The 21,825-nt window shown below is 39.2% G+C and overlaps 1 protein-coding gene and 1 pseudogene across 1 annotated transcript in view; one reads left to right on the top strand and one right to left on the bottom strand.

The window, feature by feature from the left end:
- The window catches only part of PLD1 (phospholipase D1), a 205,176-nt gene that overhangs the window by 91,442 nt on the left and 91,909 nt on the right, over nt 1-21,825 (top strand). Inside the window, 4 exon segments of the mRNA XM_030328933.1 lie at nt 1,484-1,576; nt 10,011-10,163; nt 11,199-11,348; nt 12,031-12,114. Coding sequence (XP_030184793.1) covers nt 1,484-1,576; nt 10,011-10,163; nt 11,199-11,348; nt 12,031-12,114 — 480 coding nt within the window.
- Nucleotides 17,954-21,741, bottom strand: LOC115523785 (annotated as a pseudogene).

Here is a 21,825-nt window from a genome sequence, read left to right as displayed (position 1 = left end):
CCTCTGGCCCAGTAGTAGGAATGTTTAATACAGGCGGCAAATATGAAATACGGGAGAAAGCATTAGAAATAAATATACGCTATTGTATATTGGAAAGTGGCAGAGAACAGATCTTAAAAGTCCTCATCACAAGGAAAAAATGTAGAACTGCATGTGGTGATGGAGGTTAACTAGACTTGCCGGGGTGATCATTTTGCAATATATACACATATTGAATCAATGTGTTGTATACCTGAAACTAGTATAATGTATGTGAATTGAAAAAAAAATCAATATGCCAGATCCTTCTTTTAACAAGTTACAAAAGTTAGCTATTTCTCACTCATTTTCATGATTAAAAAATAATACTGTGTAAAATTTGTTAGGTAACAAGATTGGAATTTACTTATTATTTTCCTTCATAATGAGAGAGCTTGATGTTATTTATATAGAGCCTACTTAGCTTCTTAAGACCATTGTAGTAATTGTTTTAATTTTTTTCTTTCATCAAGCCATTAGTATTTTTTTAATGTTTATTTATTATTTTTTTTTTTTTTAATTTTTTTTTTTCCAACGTTTATTTATTTTTTGGGACAGAGAGAGACAGAGCATGAACGGGGGAGGGGCAGAGAGAGAGGGAGACACAGAATCGGAAACAGGCTCCAGGCTCTGAGCCATCAGCCCAGAGCCCGACGCGGGGCTCGAACTCACGGACTGCGAGATCGTGACCTGGCTGAAGTCGGATGCTTAACCGACTGCGCCACCCAGGCGCCCCATAATGTTTATTTATTTTTGAGAGAGAGAGAGATTGAGATCATAACTGGGGGAGGACAGAAAAGAGAGGGAGAGAAAGCATCCTAAGCAGGCTCTGAGCTGTCAGTGCAGGCACCCACACAGAGCTCGATCTCATGAACCATGAGATCATGACCTGAGCTGAAGTCAAGAGTTGGTTGCTTAACCTCTGAGCCACCCAGACGCCCCAAGCCATTATTATCATTATTTCTTGTCCTATCTTTCAAAATCAAGATATTTCTCTTTCCAAAGCTCTCATAGCTGTGCTCTACTCCTTTGGTATGACTTGGTCCTAGAACTGTAGGTGAAAAGATGCAGAAATCCCTGGGAACATGTGGGCGAGCACCTCCAGTGGTCTCAATGTGAGCTGAACCATTCCTTTGCAGGCATTTGGCAATGTCTGGGGTCTTTTTCAGCTTGTCACAATGACTAGAGGGTACAGTCAGCATTTGGAGCCAGAAGCAAGAATGCTTAAGGTCTGCAGTGTGAGTAAGAGAATGTTGCTGGCCTCAATCCCACCAGGTGCTTTTAGAGATCAGCTGCTAGAATATCCAGACTAGCGAATGTGACATTAAGCAATTTGAGAGTGAAGGAGGAAAGGGTGGGGAGGAAAGTTATGTAACAGTTTATTTAGTCCCAAGTTGTGGGGCTGTATCAGCTAAGTGTGAGTTGGAAATTTGAAGATGCTGGGTTAACTTGATGTGTCTTTCAGAGAAGGTATGATAATGAAGAGATCCGGGGGACACAGAATACCAGGCTTGAATTGCTGTGGTCAGGGAAGAGCCTGCTACCGCTGGTCAAAAAGGTAGGACTTGGCAGCTTTGTGTATTCATTTTAATAGACTGGGTATTTGGGAAGTTTTCACCTACTAGTTTTCAATTATGAATCAATTATATATCCTTTGAAAGTCACAGCAGAGCAAATTTTAAATTATTTTACGTTCCAGTCTTCAGCATCCATTTAACCATTAAAACTCAAACGTGGACTTGTAGTAGAGTGTGCAAACTTTATTATATACATAAAGACCTGGTGGGCCACAGAACTCCACAACTGGTCGGCCAAAGGACACATACAAGTGGCCAATGAGCACAAGTAGATATCTCAATATCACTAGTCCTTAGGGGAATGTAAATCAAAACCAGAGCGAGGTTCAACTTCATACCCAGAAGGATGGCTCTCACGAGAAAGATGCACAAGAACAAGTATTGACAAAGATGTAGGGAAATTGGAATACTCCTATGTTGCTGGTAGAAATATAAAATGGTTCAGCCACTGCAGAAAACAGTGCAGCAGTTCCTCAAATATTAAACATAGGAAGTGAGATTACTGGGGCATATGGTAACTCTAGGTATTTACCCAAAAGCATTGAAAAAAATATGTCTGTATCAAAACTTGCAGATGAATGTTCATAGCAGCATTATTCAGAAGAGCCAAAAGGTAGGGACAACCCAAATGTCCATCACCTGATGTATGGTTAAATAAAACATGGTTTATGCATACAGTGGAATATTTTGTGGCCATACAAAGGAGTGAAGAAGATTAATGGATATGGAGTTTCTTTCTGGGTTGATGAAAATATATAGTTGTACAACTTTTTTGAATATATTACAAACTGGTGAATAAATACAATTTTAAAGGGTTTTAAAGTATGTGAATAGATGTCTAAAAATTTTTAGTGGAAAAAAAGAGAAGTACTAATACATGCTATATTATGAATGAATCTTGAAAACATTATGCTAGGTGAAGAAAGCCAGACACGAAGGGCCACATATTGTATGATTCCATTCATATGCAATGTCCAGAACAAACAAATCTATAGAGATAGAGTCTGTGAGTGGCTTCCAGGGGCTGGGATGAACGGACAGTAGAAAGTGACTGCTAATGGATATGGGGTTTCTTTTGGGGGAGTGACATATTCTGAAATTAGATATTAATGGTGATGGTGCCAACTTTATGAATATACTAAAAAGCCACTGAACTGTACACTTAAAAAAATAAACTAAAAAAAGAAAAGAAAAATTGGTCAGACTTCAGGGATGATCATTTAGATCTACATTTGTGAGGATGTGTATTATGGTAAGTGTGATATAGACAGAGAACTTTAATTCATACCCTACCCAACCAAAGACTCCTGTGGGTCAGTATTCTCATCTGATTCTGCTTTGTGTTCTCAAAGCATTTATCACAATGTTTTGGATATACTAGACAATAGTTACTGGTTACAATAATAATTTACTGGAGTTTTGGAAAAATATTAAGAACTATATATTATTTCCCCAATTTTGAAAAAGATCTATGAGCTCATGTGTAATTATGAAATTGAGCTAAGTGTATATTAAAAATATATAACCCTAAGATTACTTTTATACATATTTACACTACCAACAAAAAATACTGCTAAGTCAGGCTCTGATTTTCTCAGTTTTGAAAGGATGGAAGAAGTACAAGGGAAAGATCAGGAGATTAGACTAGATAAAATGGAAGATTCCTATGTTCTGACTAAACGATTATACTAAAATAAAAAAGGAAGTAATATACTAGAAAACACTTGTTTTCAAATAAACTGCTGTAACTTGCATAATCGCCCAGTAGGGGGCCCTGGTACAGATTCCTCCTGAGCAGTCCTCCCGCTCACCAGCTTTGGCTGGGGCCAACCTCAAGGTTGCAGAGGCAAGCCCTTGGGAATCTTTGAAGACACTCCGGGCAGTTAGGGTCTGCGTGCAGAGCAGAGTGGAAGCGTTCACAGCCCCCAGAAGCCGCCGTTAGCCAAGAGCTGGCAGGAGTCCGGTCCCCTCCCCCCTCTGGTGGTGTGACACTGCAGCAAGCCCTGCACTGTCTCCGGAGTCCCCTGGCAGGTTGCAGCCCAGCTGCCCACAGTAAAGTGCATGCAGACACAACAAAACACGACACATCCTGATGGCTCCTTTCTTGCTCTACCTTCCCGTCCTTCCATGCCAGGGCTCCTAACAACTCCCTAAGATGCCCCTTTTATAAACCACTTTTACTCACATCCTTTTCTCAGAGTGGATGCATGGGCCAGCCCAACCTGAGAGATCTACTCAGGAAATAGAAGCCTTGGTCTGGTCCATGCGGTCATTTAGTGAGTGCCTAATGTTGGCCGGATGTACTCTAGCTCTTGTAAGAGGCATGCCCCCACAGAGCATTACCAGAGGAGCAGTGAAGGCAGTGACAAAGTGGACAGGCCGTGTAAACAGTATCTGTGCAGCATGGGGCCGGAGCTTTGAAGGAAAACGAAGGCAACGGGATGGTGACAGACTTGAGGATGGGAGAGGGTGACTTTAGTTCCAGATGTCAAGGAACTGCTGTTGGAGTTGTCACCTCCATGAGAAAGGGCAGCCAGAAAAGATGGGGGCCAGACTTGATTATGTAAAAGAATATACCTCCCTTACATCTTAAACTTTGTCTTGGTTGAAGCCTGATTTAATCCAATCTAAAGAGATATGATCCACCCTGGAAGGAAATGTGTCATCATTTTAAAATTGTGTAAATCTTTCCATGAAGATTGAAGCCTTGGTTCCCCCATTAATAAGTATTTCCTGAATCACATTTGTGGGATATAAAATATCAGTACCAAATAAATGATAGATAGAGCTGACAAAATTAGTTGAGACATTTTCTCATGTAGAAGCTATGGTATCTAAATAGGAGTTACTTTTATTTTATTGATTTTTTTTATATATGAAATTACTTGACAAATTGGTTTCCATACAACACCCAGTGCTCATACCAAAAGGTGCCCTCTTCAAATACCCATCACCCACCCTCCCCTCCTCCCACCCCCATCAACCCTCAGTTTGTTCTCAGTTTTTAACAGTCTCTTATGATTTGGCTCTCTCCCACTTTTAAGATGATGCGCTCATAACTTGCTCTTTTTATATTTAGACCCATAAAAGCATTCTGACCACTTTCTCATTTATGCTATTTGACAAACCAGATAAAGCAACCGGGCAATTAAACTTGCAATCAAGTCTCACGACGACCTTCTCTCAGGGACAAGTAAAAAGAAAAAGAAAGAAAGACAAACAGGGCAAACATTTCTTCCACAATTTAAAACATCTACTTTAACAGCTTATCTAGGGAGCAACTCCTCATCATCTGGTAGTGGAGTAGATGAGAATCTTATCTCAAATAATGTCTGAAGAGAGGGAGAGGTATAGATTTTAAGAAATAAATGTAGGACTTATTTTGCTGAACTTTGAGCTATACCAAGAATTCAACAGACACTCACGAAGCAGAGAAATAAGTTGAGGTAAGTGTTAGGAGGAAGCTAAACATGATGGAGCAGTGGACTGGGGTGGGCTGGGCTGGGTCGGGGACAGCTTTTTAAGATTGAGTAGCTTGGGAAGGCCTCCCTGTGGAGAAATGTTGAAGAAGGGAGTAACAGGAAAGGACTGCCCATCGGAGGATCTAGAAGAAATCATATGTAGGCAGAGGGATAACAAATGTAGAAGGCCCAAAGAATAACCTTGGCAAGTCTGAGGAACAGCCAGACCTAGGAGGTGGGAGGGAACGGTAGAAGGTGAGTCTGAGAAGGTCATGGCTGGTTCCTGTGGTTTGGCCACATTTTAAAGCCCCAGCAAGTAGTGGCCCAGGCAGGAGGCATCTTGTTAGAACAGACTATGATCTCACCTACTTTGGAACAAGAATGTTTGTAAAAGTGCATATTTATTGGTGGGAGGCACGGTGCTGAGCTACGTAGGTGAATCATCTGTTACTTCTCACAAACGTGTCTGAGCTGCGCACTGCTGTTATCCCCATTGTATGGCTTTAGACCTCAGGCTCAGTTACCCAAGTTCACACAGTCAGGCGGGTGGCAGAGCTGGGATCAGAGCCCAGGGAGCTGGGATCGGACTCCCAAAGGCTGACGACGAACTCCTTTCTTGCTGCATATCCTCCTATTGAGGAAAAAAATCGGTTGACGAAAGAGAAAGGAAAGAAATCAGGAGAGTTTTAATGAATGGCATAATTAAGAAGAGCTTTATATAAGGCCAGGAGTCAATTTACCCTGATATCTAATGACTATTAAAGAGAATTTGTTACCAGAATAGAAATTATTATCTTTTGCACCTCAGCGTTCAAAATCCAGCTGTCACTGCTATGCAGTTCTCTATTTCCAGGCTGCCGCCTCTTGGAGGGGTAGGGCAGGAATGCACGTAGGATGCCTGCACATGTTGTGGCACCCCCAGTGCTACCAGGGCTCTGGCCCTGCAGTCCACCAGCTGTCATTGCCATGCTGAGGAACGCTGTTACAGCCTGTACAGAGCCTCTGCAAATTAAGGAAAAGTACCCATTTCTGCAGGAAGACACAGCCGACCTCGGAGCCCCCCTGCCCGGGGTATCCTGGTGCAGGCTACATCTTCACAGTGGTACTGGTGGCCTGTTCCTATGGACGTGTTTTGCAACCTTTGCCCTGGTGGTTGTTGCACCAGCCTCTGCTCCCAGAAGCATTTCTGAGATGTGTTTTGTCATGCCGACCATGGGAGCTGGTACACCTGGATAGGGGTCGTCCCATCGTCATCCCACCATGTTGTCTGTGGCGTGGAGCTTCTGGCGAGAGCCCAGCTTGATGCCATTTGCGTATCCTGGACTTCCAGGTAGACAGGTTCACGGGTCTGCTGCGGGGTCTTTCTTCTCAGATTGGCAAACCTGACAGCCGAGGGGTTCAAAACCTTTGTGGCTCCTTCCCAGTCATCAGCATAGCACAGCAGTCCCGTGGGGGCCTGTGGCGTGCCATGTGCCCACTAACTTGTACCACGAGTCGAGCCAGGACAAGGGACTGCCTTTAAAGAAGGAACTTTAACAGATATGTGATCCATTCACTCTCTTTATCGCTAACCGAGTTTTATCGACAGGCAAGCTACATGTCTGCACTCATAACTCAGGCCCTCAGAACCACTGAGTCCTTGTTTATATCATGGCCTGGGCATTTTTATTGAGCAGTGCTATGAGAATTCTTATAAAGTGTATAATTTCTGCATTTGCTGACAGTTATTGAAAACGTTATCCATTATACTATTCAGTTGCCTTCTCTTAGGTCCCACATGAGAAACTTCTTTGGAATTTAATTTTTGAGGGATACTTTTTATTTCTTTAATTTATTCACTGGGTAAGAAAAACCGGGAAGCTCAGACCCACCCTGGCATGCCATCACCATAATAATGTTGATGTTGTGGTTCGGTATTTGCTTTCTGTGACCTTGATGCTTTTCCTTTTTTTAACCATGTCACACGTATGCCCTTTACTGTACATTATCCAAGATCCATCCCACCCACTTTTATTGGGTAGGAGTCAGCCTATATTAAAACACAAATGAATGAAATGAAACTACGTGGAGACTAATGTAGATTTGTCTGTATTAAATCCCAAATTATAAAGCCACTAAATCGTAATGTGGTTAGCAAGTTCAGTAACAATTTATTATAGATTTACAGCATTGTTTAACCTGTGTTCCAGTGTTCTGGCCTTTCCTGTTCCATAATGTGCTTTACTTTGTCTAATGTTTGGTATAATATGCCCATTGATATTTTATGCAGTTATGAACTGATTTATTTGATCAGTATACAATTGCAAGTAAACGTGATTATACGGTGGTGTATGCAGTGTGACACAGTTGCCATTTGCATTCACTTTATTTAAAGTTTATTTATTTATTTTGAGAGAGACAGAGACAATGTGAGTAGGAGAGGGACAGAGAGAGAGGGAGAGAGAATCCCAAGCAGGCTCTGTGCTGTCAGCGCAGAGCCCAGTGTGGGGCTCAATTTCACAGATTGTGAGATCATGACCTGAACCGAAATCAAGTGTCGGATGCTTAACTGACCGAGCCACCCAGGCACCCCATATAGTTGCCATCTGTCACCATGCAAAGTTATTACAATATTATTGACTATATGCCTTATGCTGTATTTTGCATTCCCTATGACTTATTTATTTTATAACTTGAAGTTTGTACCTCTTAATCCCCTTCACCTATTTTGCGTGTCCTTCCACCCCTCCTTGCTCTGGTAACTAACAGCTTGTTCTCTGTATTTATGAGTCTATTTCTATTTTGATTGTTTGGGTTTTTTTTAGATTTCACATATAAGTGAAATCATATGGTATTTGTCTTTCTCTGACTTCTACCACTTAGTGTAATATCCTCTCTAGTTCCATCCATGTTGTCGCAAATTGTAGGATCCCTTTTTTATGGCTGAGTAATAATAGTCCACCACGTTTTCTTTATTCTTTCATTGATAGACACTTAAGTTCCTTCCATATCTCAGCTATTGTAAATAATGCTGCAGTAAACTTGGGGTGCAGACATCTTTTCGAATTAGTGTTTTTGTTTTCTTCAGGCAAATACCGAGAAGTGGAAATGCTGGATCATTTGGTATTTCTGTTTTTATTTTTTAGAGGAATCTCCATACCGTTTTCCAGAGTGGCTGCACCAATTTACAGTCCCATTAGTAGTGCTCCAGGGGTCCCTTTTCTCCACATCCTCACCAACACTTGTTATTTCTTGTCATTTTGATAAGACAAAGAATTTGTAGCCACAGAATCTGCATTTTAACAGGATACCCACGTGATGCATATTCACAGCCAAGTAGAAGAAGAATTATTTTATGTTATTCTAGTAGCTTGCTAACCTGCACATTTCATCTCTCTTTATCCTTCATACCTTTCTTTCTGAAACATAGTTATAATGATATTATCATCCTATTTCTTGCCTGGGCATGAGGATTCTCTTATTTAATAAGAACCCTGGTGGTCTGGTTTTTTTTGTTTGTTTTTTGTTTCTTGTTTTTTTTTTTCTTTTTTTTAAACACAGATTGTTAGGCCTTTTTAATGGATCTGTGGTGGGGCTTGGGAATCTATTATTTTTTTGAACAAACATCTCCAGATACTCTGATGGCAAAGCAGGTTTAGGAAACACTGGTTCAATGATATAAAATCAGCCTCCTGAGCATTTCCATCAGACCCTCCTCAATATGGCCTTTGTCCATTTTCCCCTTTCTCCACTCATTTGCCCATTTTTCTTTACTATCCTCCGAGACCCTGGCCTCACCAAACTCTCTTCCAACACGTGCTGCATTTCCACACCTCAGTGCCTTTTCCAACTCTTCCCTCAGTGTGGGATGCACACCTTGCCACCCTGCTTTGGGCTTTATTTAATAGGATCCTTTCTGGCCTTGCTGCGATCCACGTCTTTGGGAGAGTGCCTCTAGCCCTTTCTCTGAGAACTAAGGACTCCCTCCTCCTTACACCCATTACCTTTTCATTTTCTAGTACCTTGTTTGCACCCCACTAGCCTAGTAAGCTCTCTGGAAACCTCTGTGCTGTTTCCACCTCTGCCCTAACTCCCAGCTTATCACTGTATTTTTCCACTATGAAACTCTCAAATATATATCAAATTGAATACATACATACTTTGGAGAGATCATGTCCTATTGAATATCATTTATGAATAGTGCTTAATTCAAATTCAAGCACTATTACAGCAGACTGTAAATTAATTAAATTCAAGTAATTTGAATTTTTTGTGTTTATTTGTTTTTGAGAGAGAGAGAGAGAGAGAGAGAGAGAGAGCGAGCGCGCAGAAGCAGGGGTGGGGCAGAGAGACAGGGAGAGAGAGAATCCTAAGCAAGTTTTGAGCTATCGGCATGGAGCCTGATGCGAGGCTCGAACTCGCAAACTGTGAGATCATGAGCTGAGCCGAAACCAAGAGTCAGATGCTTACCTGACTGAGCCACCCAGGCGCCCCAAACCACAAGTAATTTGAAATGAAAAACAGAATATGTGGAGTATTCGATGCTCATTGGATTATTTTCAAAGGATGATTTTTATCTACTGAGAGGCTTATTTACCTCTTTTATGATAGTTTATTTTAGTAAACATTTTTCCAGTTCATTTCCATTTTTCCAACAGCTTGGGCTCCTGCTGTACTTCCTGCAAGCATCACCTGACAATGTTGGGGACATTCTTTCAGGCTTTGCCATTAGTGTATAAAAAGCTAATGAATTACTTTGAGTTGTTTGGTCCAAGTCCTCTTAGGAAACTATGATAGACTTCTTATTAGTTTTCGTTGTTGTTTCATGGTGATTTTTAAAAAAAGAAATCCTCTGTGTAAAAAAAAAACAATATTGCATCTACAGTCTGCTGGAATGTTTACCTAGCTTGTCATAATTTGTTGTTTTTTTTTAGTAATTCAATACAACTCTAAAATACTTATTACCTTCTTACAGGTGGTTGATAGTGAAAGATTCCTTTTTACTGTATATGAAACCAGACAGTGGTGCCATTGCCTTCGTCCTGCTGGTAGATAAAGAATTCAAAATCAAGGTGGGGAAGAAGGAGACAGAGACAAAATATGGGCTCCGAATTGATAATCTCTCAAGGTAGAAATTTCAAGTATTTTAAAAAGATTTCTCTCAAAAAACAAAGTTTTTCTCCCAACCTTAAGTGAAGGAGGAGGTAAAATAATTTAAATGTTAGAACATTGTTATTTAGAACTCATCTTTGATCAAAAATAATGAAACTACTTTTCTTTATATAAATTTTTAAGAATTAAATATTCAGTGTGGAACAGAATAAATAATTGCATGTATTGATTTGTGTTTGTTTTAACAAAATGTATGCCTATTATAAAATTAGCTACTCAATGGAACCAGTTTACCAAACAGATAAGCTAAGGAGTGATCGTTTCACATTTTTAAGAAACAAAACTTTATAAATTGATATCCTTTAGTTAACATAAAAATGTGATTTGATTTACAAAAATTCTATTTACACATAGATTTTAAGAAAGATCTCTTGAAAGGATACTCAAGCATACATTTACTATAGATTTTATTAGTGTGTGTGTTGATAAATGTTTCTTTCTGGAAGGCTATAGTTATGCAATACGTGTTGTCACTTTCTCTATATATACATTCGGCCTCATGTATATGAATATATTATAAATTTTTCTCTTTTTCACACATTGACTATATATGTGTATACATACACACACACACAAACACACACATGCACATCCTTTCTAATACACATTGGCATGTGTTTTGTGTGTCTGTGCATGTATGTATGTGAAAAGATGTTGACCTTCCTGATTTTCTCTGATGGTAAAAGGTTCAAGATTATCCCTCTCACAGTCTGGTACAGTTCTAGGTCATAGTAAATACCTTTATGCATGTTAGCATGAAGGAGTGAGTAAATAACCTGAAAATTTATTTTTGTTATATTGCCATATATTGCTCTATATATACAGTTTAAAAGCTTGCTGAAAATGTTCAGAAGTCTGCTTTCTTGATAAAAGTAAGATGCTCTTTGCTTAAAATTTTCAACAAAATGGCATGTGTTTAATTGTTAATTTTTTTTTAAAGAGACAGAACACAGAGTGATCATTCTTTTCCACATTTTGCTTTTCTTTGAAGGACTCTTATTTTAAAATGCAACAGCTATAGACATGCTCGGTGGTGGGGAGGGGCTATAGAAGAATTCATCCAGAAATATGGTACCAACTTTCTCAAAGACCATCGATTCGGGTCTTATGCTGCTATCCAAGAGAATACATTAGCCAAATGGTAAGATCATTTTGCTCTAAGACTGTTGAGGTAGTCATAGTATCTAATATAATAGTAGGTATAAATTCATCTGGAATCAATTTTCGAGGCTGTGGTAAGATAATATGCATTATAGGACTACCTGAGCATAGATTAGTTTTCCAACTTTTGTTTTTAAGATTTTTACAGTGAGCTTGAGATAGCTAGCTTTAGATTTTGAAGTTTGGCTTTAAAAGCTTAACGTCATACATTTTTTAATGATGCAAAGAAAATGTTTATTTAAGTTATTAGCCATAATCTAAGGACGAGAATTTACTTGCTAAGTATTTCTTTTAAATAAAAAGCATTGCGTGGTTTTCTGCCCATGGATTGGAAACTGGTCTGTTTTCAGTCTCAGAAGAACAATGGTGTGAGTTCAACAGGATGAGAGAATTCATCTGACTCATGTGATGATGAGACCAATTTGTTGTGCTCTCGGCAGAATCGGGTCGCTTGCTTCCGTCTACTTACTGTGCTTCCTGCTAGTTAGTAGACAGAAGATGGTATTTTCAATCCTTGGTTTTCAGTTATGCAAAGTAAACTGGCGGCTTTGTAGAAACTCAGGCAGTGGCTTCGGTCTTTCACTTTGCCGTAAGACATGTTTGCTTTCTTTCTTTCTGTAAAACAAAAATAAATGACACACACACAAACCCTTGTTTTTTAGGTACGTTAATGCCAAAGGATATTTTGAAGATGTGGCAAATGCAATGGAAGAGGCACAAGAAGAGATTTTTATCACGGATTGGTGGTTAGTATTTGTCTAGGGGGATTTGGTTCGGAAGCCTCTCTGTTTAGAAACGTAAAACAGTTGTGGTTCCAGAATCATACGTTATGAAAACCAGCAGTACCTGTAGATGGTCTGGCCAGAGTCTCAACCAATTAACTGGAATAGCCTTCAGTGAAAGGTCTTTTCAAAAAACTTGGCATCCAAATATATCCTTAAAATATTTAGTTTTAACAATTTTGGTTTGTCTTTCCAGGTGGAAGTAGACACTCAAATATTCATTTCAGTAAAGATTATTTTGCAGTGCAAACACAATTGTACAAGTGAGAGAAAATAATCTTCCTTGGGTGCCTTCCTCATTTGGCATTTCAGTCACCAGATTCAGTGAATATCGTTCTGGATTGTCCCTTTGAAGCTGGAAGAGTTCCATTTGCCTTACTATTAAATGTCCTTGGTATTGACTAGGCCTGTTCAGCTTTTTTGGAGATACATCAGATTTCAGCTTTTTGGCCCCCTTTACAAATCTCCATGAGAGCTATGATGCTTCACAGAGCCACTGGAAATCTTGTACGGAAAACTCATTTAGCTCTTGAGAAGTTGTTCTCTTGGAGTTGGTATATGCTTGATAGTTTGACTTTAGTTCCAGTTACCCATCTGCCTGGACAGTTAAAACCCACTGCAGATGCCAGAATTGACTGCAGTGGAAATGAACCTGTCTTGAATCTGTTTTCCTTCTAAGAACTTAGTTGTTGAAATACTCCTTATTTTTCCCTGTCCTGTTTCCTTCCAGATGCTACCTTTCACATCTAAGCTGTGAAAACATCATCATAATTTATTTCCTCCTCATTCTAGATTTTGTGGGGGAGGGAAGAAGGATTAGGAATATGAACTCATCCTCTTCTACTCTTTTGTCTTAGTGATGTGGAAATCTATAATTCTACAGCATGCTTTCCCAATCTGAGCACTATTGATATTTTAGACCAGATAATTCTCTTTGTTATGGGAGGTTGTTCTGTGCATTGTGGGATGGTTAGCACCATCAGCAGCCCTGGCTTTTACGGATTAGATGCCAAGTAGGCTCCTAGTCTGTGATAATGTCTTCAGACATTGCCAAATGTCCCCCTGAGGGCAGAGTCCTTCTTAGTTGAGAACCATTGATCTAGGGTCGATAGATGAGGTATGTGGGGGTGCCTGGGTCACTCAGTTGGTTAAGTGTCCAACTCTTGATTTTGGCTCGAGTCATGATCTCACAGTTCTCAAGTTTGAGCCCTGCATCGGACTCTGTGCTGGCAGTGTGGAGCCTGCTTGGGATTTTCTCCCTCCCTCTCTCTCTCTGACCCTCCCCTGCTCGTTTTCTCTCTCCTCTCTCTCTCTCAAAATAAATAAACTTAAAAAAGATAAAGTATATGATGGTCAGTATCATGTCTGTGATGTTTATTCTCGTGTGCGCGGAGGAGCTTAATCTTGGCCTTTATAGTCACATTTTGTCTCTCTACTCAGTTACCGGGAATAAAAGAAAGTTTCATACTTAAGAGCTATTTCTTTGGTTGAATACTTTATAAGCACTTATGTGAATAAATTCAAGCTTAAAATAGTACTATATTCCTTCAGAAAATATTTCTGAAAGTTTGATGAAGACATGAGAGAGACTGAAAATAGTGTTTCCATTGAGCCCATATTTTCATGTTTTATGCAAGAAAATAATATTCTTTTGAAGGTTCTGAACACTAAAATACAGGCTCTCATTTAAACATCTAAAGAGTTGGAGCCTTGAATGTTTTCTACTGTCGGCAAGAAAATAAACCAGGTTATTTCTTTTCTATGGCTGTCTAGGATAACATCTTATTACCACACTACCTTTGAAATAAAACCTTCGTTGTAACTTCCCTCGTGACAAGTGAAGAAAATTCTTGTCGTGCAAGTGTATTGCAAAAGAGAGCATCAGAAACTGAACCAGTGCTGATATGTCCAGATCTGAGAGAGTGAAAAGCATAAGTAGAAGATGCACATGTCCTATAGAAGCTTCTGATCTAATTCAAGAGCTGCCACATGCTTAAATGAAAACTGTACTAATAGGTTTATAAAATAATTCATGTGCAAACAAAGGGGGATATAGTGAAATGAGAAGCAACCTGGGACCTTCTAGTGCTTAGTTCCTTTGTTCATTAATTCATTTAACCACCCAGCCATTCACTCATTAACTTATTCACTCATTCATTCTAGATCTATTTAGTGAGCACCCACTCTGTGACAGGTACCAAACTAGGCTGTGCATATATAAAGATGACTGAGAAGCAGCCCCTACTCTGGAACGAGATAGAGTAAGGAAGTCCTATGGAAGACAACAGATTGGGGAAAACTGAGTGATGAGCATCAAGATAGCAGGAGGCTGTGAAGAAGGAGGGAGCCCTGAGGCAGGGCGATAACTGAGCCTACAAAGCTTCACCTAAGAGAAGGCTGGCCTGGGGCTTAGTGCTGGAGTTGACCAGATGGAGATAGGCAAATGTTTTCGGCAGAGGGATAGCCAGGACCAAGGCATAGAAGGGTGAGAGTGCACAGCAACTTTGGAGGAGGGTGGAGGTTGTGTGGAGCTGAAGCATAGCATCCTTTGGAATGGCGGGTGGAGATGGCCCCCAAAAGATGGTTCAGGGGAAAACTGTGAAGGGTGCTGGCTGAGCTGCTAAGGAGTTTGCACTTAGTCCTGTGAACCCTGGGAACCACTGACAATTTTTAAGCATGGGGATTTTAATCAAATTTGTTTTCTAAAAGGGATCATTCTGGTAATAGTGTAGAAGAGGAATTAAACACTGGTTCTAGAGACCACTTGGCACACTCTTGCTATAGTCCAGGAGAGAAATGGCAACGGTCTTTGCTCAGACCACCTTAGGGACCTGACGATTACGGACTTGGGGCAAGTCCTGTTTATCTTTCTCAGGGGTAGTTTCTGAGGCACAAAGTAACATTGACAATAATAGTGATTATTTGTTAAATTCTTACAAGTGCCAGGGGCTATGTTATAGTTGAGAAAAGTGAGACCCATAAGGGGGAGGGGAAGGAAACTGCCCACAGTCACCCAGTTGGCAAGTGCCAGTGCCGGCTGGGCTCCAGGTGTGTCTGCTGTAGCGTCCCCGTGTCATGAAGCCACCTCTCAGGGGAGCCTGCCACTCGGATGGTGTCTGAAGTGCCTTTTTTTTTATTTATTTATTTTTTGAAGCTCCTTTTAGATCTAAGATTCTTTAAGTGCAGATTGAACTATTTTGAGGTACTAAATAAATTTGTAATCAGATTGGGATAGATTTAGCTAGGAGAAATTTTCTTTTTTTTTTTTTTAATTTTTAAAAAATGTTTTATTTATTTTTGAGACGGAGAGAGACAGGGCATGAGCAGGGGAGGGGCAGAGAGAGAGGGAGACACAGAATCGGAAGCAGGCTCCAGGCTCTGAGCCGTCAGCACAGAGCCCGACATGGGGCTCGAACTCACAAACCGCGAGATCATGACCTGAGCCGAAGTTGGACGCTTAACCGACTGAGCCACCCAGGGGCCCCAGGAGAAATTTTCTAAAGAGGTAAATTCTGAGGTATGCTGTCCAGTTAGAAGAGGTAATGACTCATTAAACAGCCCAGACTATCTAAAAACTAAGAAGAGTACATTTCAGCTGGATGTGAAGGTGTCTTAAGAGATAGTTTCCATATAAAGATCAGTGAGCATTCTCTACTTCGTGTGTCTGGATTAACCACAAGAACATTTGTTTTCTGTCTTTTCTGTGCTTGGTGCTACTTCAAGGACTTAGCTCTTCAGTGTTCATTGAAGTATGTCCTCAAATGAGGTTGGACACCAAGAGGTGGCTCCGAGCTCCATTGGTACATGGCTAATTGCTCTTAGGACAGATCTGGAGAGTGTGGCTTAGCTCAGATTTCTTCTTGATGGTGGTGATTATAATTCATCAGGCATGTGTCAACAGGCACTTGTACGGTAGCATGTGGAATCTTCGCAGTGGTGGGTTCTCTCCCCAGCCTGTCAGGGTGAGGAGTGCAAGCCGCGTCTGCCGCAGCCTCTGTGCTGAGCCTATGCATGAACCATGTCAGAAATTGACAGGATTAGTAAAACTGAGGAGTTTTAAAGACCAGATTTTCTTTTTTTTAATTTTTTTAACGTTTTATTTATTTTTGAGACAGAGACAGAGTATGAATGGGGGAGGGGCAGAAAGAGAGGGAGACACAGAATCAGAAGCAGGCTCCAGGCTCTGAGCCATCAGCCCAGAGCCCGACGCGGGGCTCAAACTCACGGACCCCGAGATCGTGACCTGAGCTGAAGTCGGACGCCCAACCAACTGAGCCACCCAGGCGCCCCAAGACCAGATTTTCTTAAGGTTTTAACTTTAATTCCAGTATAGGTAACATACAGTGTTACATTAGTTTCAAGTACACAATATAGCGATTCAACAGTTCTGTACATTACTCAGTGCTCATCATGGTAAGTGTCCTCTTTAATCTCTATCGCCTATTTCATCCCCCCCCCCCCTTCCCTCTGGTAACCATCAGGGTGTTCTCTGTAGTTAAGAGTCCGTGTTTTGGTTTCTCTTTTTTTTTTTCCTTTACTCATTTGTTTTGTTTCTCAAATTCAACATATGAGTGAGATCATATGGTAGCTGGCTTTCTCTGGCTGATTTATTTCACTTAGCATTATACTCTCTAGCTCCATCCATGTTGTCGCAAATGGCAAGATCTCATTCTTTTTTATGGCTGAATAATATTCAATCACACACACACACACACACACCATCCCACATCTTATCTACCCATTTATCTATAGATGGACACTTGGGCTGTTTCCATAATTTAGCTATTGTCAATAATGCTGCTATAAACATAGGGTTGCATGTATCCCTTTGAATTAGTGTTTTTGTATTTCTTGGGTAAATACCCAGTCGTATGATTACTGCATTGTAGGATAGTTCTATTTTTAACTTTTTAAAAAAATTTGTTTATTTTTGAGAGAGAGAAAAATGGAGGCATAGGAGTTGAAGCAGGTTCTGTGCTGATTGAGAGCAGAGAGCTGGTGTGGGGCTCAAACTTATGAACCTTGAGATCATCACCTGAGCCAAAACCAAGAGTGGGACACTTAACTGACTGAGCCACCCAGGTGTCCGTAGTTTTAACATTTTGAGGAACCTCCATACTGTTTTCCACAGTGGCTGCACCAGTTTGCATTCCCACCAACAGTGCTCGAGGGTTCTCCCTGCCAACACTTGTTACCTCTTATGTTTTTTATTTTAGCCATTCTGACCATTGTGAGGTAATATCTCATTGTACTTTTGATTTGCATTCCCCTGATAATGAATGATATTGAGCATCTTTTCATGTGTCTGTTGGTCATTTGTATGTCTTTTTTGGAGACATGTCTGTTCATGTCTTCTGCCCATTTTTTAAAATTGGATTATTTGTTTTTTGGGTGTTGAGTTTTTCAGTTCTTTATTTTAGTTACTAAACCTTTATCATCAGATATGTCATTTGAAAATATCTTCTCCCACGCAGTAGGTTGCCTTTTAGGCTTTTTGTTTTGTTTTGTTTTTTACTTAAAAATAGTTGTATTTATATTCTACAATGTACTCAAATACTGGTTTTCTTACAAACTTTCTACAGGATGTTTTTTGAACAGATTCTTCACATTGTGTCTTGACTGTGTTCTTATGGAATTTCAGGGAAATAGTTTTGTGTGTTTCTATAGCTTAATTTGTACTAAAGGGATGACAGATGGTCACATGCAGTCCATGAAGGATTCTGACATGACGAATAGTCAGTTTTTTGACATGGGCCACCCATCCCTTTGATGCTGAAGGTAATGCATCTGTTGAAAGAAGTAATTATAGATTTGGATTACTGATCTCTGCCTCTTCCAGTTTTTCTATATTGTCTTCCCATATAATGTGAACTCTCGTGACTCTAGGATTAGATGCCAAAATGTTCCTTTGAAGCTTAGGAAAGTCTGGTTTTCCTGGCAAATTTTCCCATACTTCTGTCTCAATATATTCATTATTTACATAGCAGCCAACTCTAATAAATTCTTGCCCTCAATAGGTGCATGTAATTAGCACAACTGTTATACCTACTGCATCTGCATCTGGAATGAGTCTTGGATTAGGTGCTTCAGCTGGAAATAAAACATATGCCGTCCTGCAGAAACAGGGCCCACTAAGAGTCTAAAACTTAATCATATTCTTCACTTTCTGCAGAGCCCACATAGAAAATTTTCAATTCCAAGTCTTCAGACAGGTCCTCGATGCACTTGAAGGAGTTCTTGAACTGGAATGGGTTGTAGGAAGGAGAAGGATTATCCAGCACCACTACATTGTTCATTTGAACCTTTGGAAAAAAGCAAACAAACAATGGGAACAAGGGTCTTCTTGTGGCACAGTAAAGTCCAGTGTGCGGCTGCTAGAGACAGCGTAGACCCTGACCCTCGAAGCATCTGCCCCGTGTGGTGCAGCAGTGATTTGAGAAACTTTTTTCCTCTTTTTATTTATACCTGAGCACTCCACAGTGTTTTGTAGCTTTCCTGTTTTACTAAACTACAGCCCCCAATTGACTGCACCCAAGCTCTGACCCTCCTCCTCCAGCGAGGGCCTCAATGGGGAGCAAGACGGAGTCCCTCTCCCAGAATGGGTCACTTCAGCTCCACCTGCTGGTGTGGGTTAGGACTGGTTACCTTTTCCTTTTGTTGATGATTTCCTTTGCTGTGGGGAAACTTTATTTTGATGTAGTCCTAACAGTTTATTTTTATTTTTATTTCCCTTGCCTCAGGAGACATATCTAGAAAAATGCTGCTAGGATTAATGTCAAAGAGATTACTGCCTGTGCTTTCTTTTAGGATTTTTATGGTTTCAGGTCTCACATTTAGGTCTTTAATCCATTTTGAGTTTATTCTGGTATACAAGTGGTCCAGTTTCTTTCTTTTGCATGTGGCTGTCCAATTTTCCCAACACCATTTACTAAAGACTGTCTCTTCCCATTTTATATTCTTGCCCTTTGTCATAGATTAATTAATTCATTATATAAGTGTGGGTTTAATTCTGGACTCTATCCTGTTTTTCTGTGTCAGTACCATACTGTTTCGATTACTATAGCTTTGCAGTATATCTTGAAATCTGGGGTTGTGATACCCCCAGCTTTGTTATTCTTTCTCAAGATTGCTTTGGCTATTTGGGGTCTTTCATGGTTCCATACAAATTTTAGGATTGTTTGTTCTAGCTTTGTGAAAAATGCTGGTGGTACTTTGATAGGAATAGTATAGACTTTTTGACCATATTTATTCTTCTAATTCATGAACATGGAATGTCTTTGCATTTCTTTTTGTCATCTTGAATTTATTTTATCAATGTGTTATAGTTTTCAGAGTACAAGTCTTTTACCTTTTTGGTTAAGTTTATTCCTAGGTATTGTATTATTTTTGGTAGAATTGTAAATGGGATTGTTTTCTTAATTTCTCTTTCTGCTGCTCCATTATTAGTGTATATAAAGGCAACAAATTTCTGTACATTGATTTTGTATCCTGTTTTTATTCATTAGTTCTAGTAGTTTTTCAGTGGAGTCTTTAGGGTTTTCTATATGTAGTATCAGGTCATCTGCAAATAACGAAAATTTTGCTTCTTCCTTTCTGATTTGGATGCCTTTTATTTATTTTCTTGTCTGATTGCTGTGGCTAGGACTTCTAATCTATGTTGAATAAAAGTAATGAGAGTAGACATCTTTATGTTGTTCCTGATCTAGAGGAAAAGCTCTGTTTTTCTCCACTGAGTGTGATGTTAGCTGCAAATTTTTCACAGATGATCTTTATTATGCTGAGGTATGTTGCCTCTAAACCTACTTGGTTGAGTTTTCTTTTTTTTAATCATGAAGGATGTTGAACTTTGTCAAATGCTTTTCTGCCCTATTGAAATGATTATATGGTTTTTATCCTTTCTGTTGTTAGTGTGATGTATCACACTGATTGATTTGCAAATATTGAACCATCCTTGCATGTTTGGAATAAGTCTCATTTGATTGTGGTGAATGGTTTTTTAAAAAATATGTTGTTAGATTTGGTTTGCTAATATTTTTGTTGAGGATTTTTGCATTCTGTGTTCATCAGAGATATTGGCTTGTAGTTCTCTTTTTTAGTGGTATCTTTATCTGGTTTTGGTATCAGGGTAATGCTGACTTCATTGAATGTATTTGGAAGCTTTCCTTCCTCTTACATTTTTTGGAATAGTTTGGGAAGAATGGGTATTAACTAATTTTTAAAAGTTTGGTAGTGTTCACGTATGAATCCATCTGGACTTTCATTTTTTGGTAGTTTTTTGATTACCAGTTCAAATTTGTTGCTTGTAATTGGTCTGTTCAGATTTTCTTCCTGGTTCAGTTTTAGAAGGCTATATGTTTCTAAAAATGTATCCTTTTCTTCTAGGTTATCCATTTTGTTGGCATATAATTTTTCATAGTATTTTCTTGTAATCATTTGTATTTCTGTGGTATTATTTTCTTTCTTCTACTCATCTTAGACTTTTTTTTTCTAGTTCTTTTGGTGTAAGGTTAGTTTGTTTATTTGGGGTTTTTCTTATTTCTTGAGGTAGGCCTATATCACTATAATCTTCCCTCTTAGAACTGCTTTCACTGAGTCCCAAAGATTTTGTACCACTGTATTTTCATTTGCATTTGTCTCCATTTATTTATTTTTTAATTTCTTCTTTGATTGCTTCATTGACCCATTGGTTGTTTAGTATCATTGTTTAGTCTCCATGTGTTTGTGTTTTTTCCAGGTTTTTTTCTTGTGATTTATTTCTAGTTTAATGCCATGGTGATTAGAAAAGATGTATCGTATGCTTTCAATCTTCTTAAATTTATTGAGACTTGTTTTCTGTCTAATATGTGATCTATTCTAGAGAATATTCCATATTCATTGAAAAGAATATGTCTGTTGTTTTTCATGGAATGTCCTGTATGTATCTGTTATGTCCTTCAGGTCCAATGTTTCATTCAAATACATTCTTTCTTTATTGATCTTCTGTTCAAACGTTTTGTACTTTCTACATCCAGTAGTCTCCCTTTGTCCATAGTTTTGCTTTCTGCAGTTTCAGTTACCTGAGATCAACCACAATCTAGAAGCAGATGATTCTCCTTCTTACCCATTGTCAGATGGTGATAGTGGCCTAATGCTGCATCACAATGCCTACATCATTCACCTCACTTTATCTCATCATTTAGGCATTTTATCATCTCATATCATCATCAGAAGGGGGAAACAGTACAATAACATATTTTGAGAGAGGGAGAAACCACATTCACATAACTTTTATTACCATTTTATGTACAGTTTTACTTATTTTATTTTTTTATTACAGTTTTATCACAGTGTTGTAATTGCATTATTTTATTAGTACTATTGTTAATTTTTACTGTCCCTAATTTATAAATTAAACTTTATCATTGGCATGTGTGTATGGGATAAAACTTGCTTATCTAATGAACTTTGCTTATCTAATAGTTGCTTAGTGAAGATCCTGAGATAATGATGCTTGTAAGTCATAACTCATATAGCTGCTTTTTCCTCATCAATGAGACCATTGTTTATACTTTGTTTAAAGCATGAACGCTTGTTTTTTACCTTCTTATGCATTATCCCCAAACTGAGGGTTCCTTGAGATCTATCTTAAGATTCTCCAGAGCATCTAATAGAATGTTCTACATCCAGGGTACACAA

The sequence above is a fragment of the Lynx canadensis genome, chromosome C2, assembly GCF_007474595.2.
Source record: "Lynx canadensis isolate LIC74 chromosome C2, mLynCan4.pri.v2, whole genome shotgun sequence".
Taxonomy (NCBI): domain Eukaryota; kingdom Metazoa; phylum Chordata; class Mammalia; order Carnivora; family Felidae; genus Lynx; species Lynx canadensis.
This window is presented reverse-complemented; position numbering and strand designations above follow the sequence as displayed.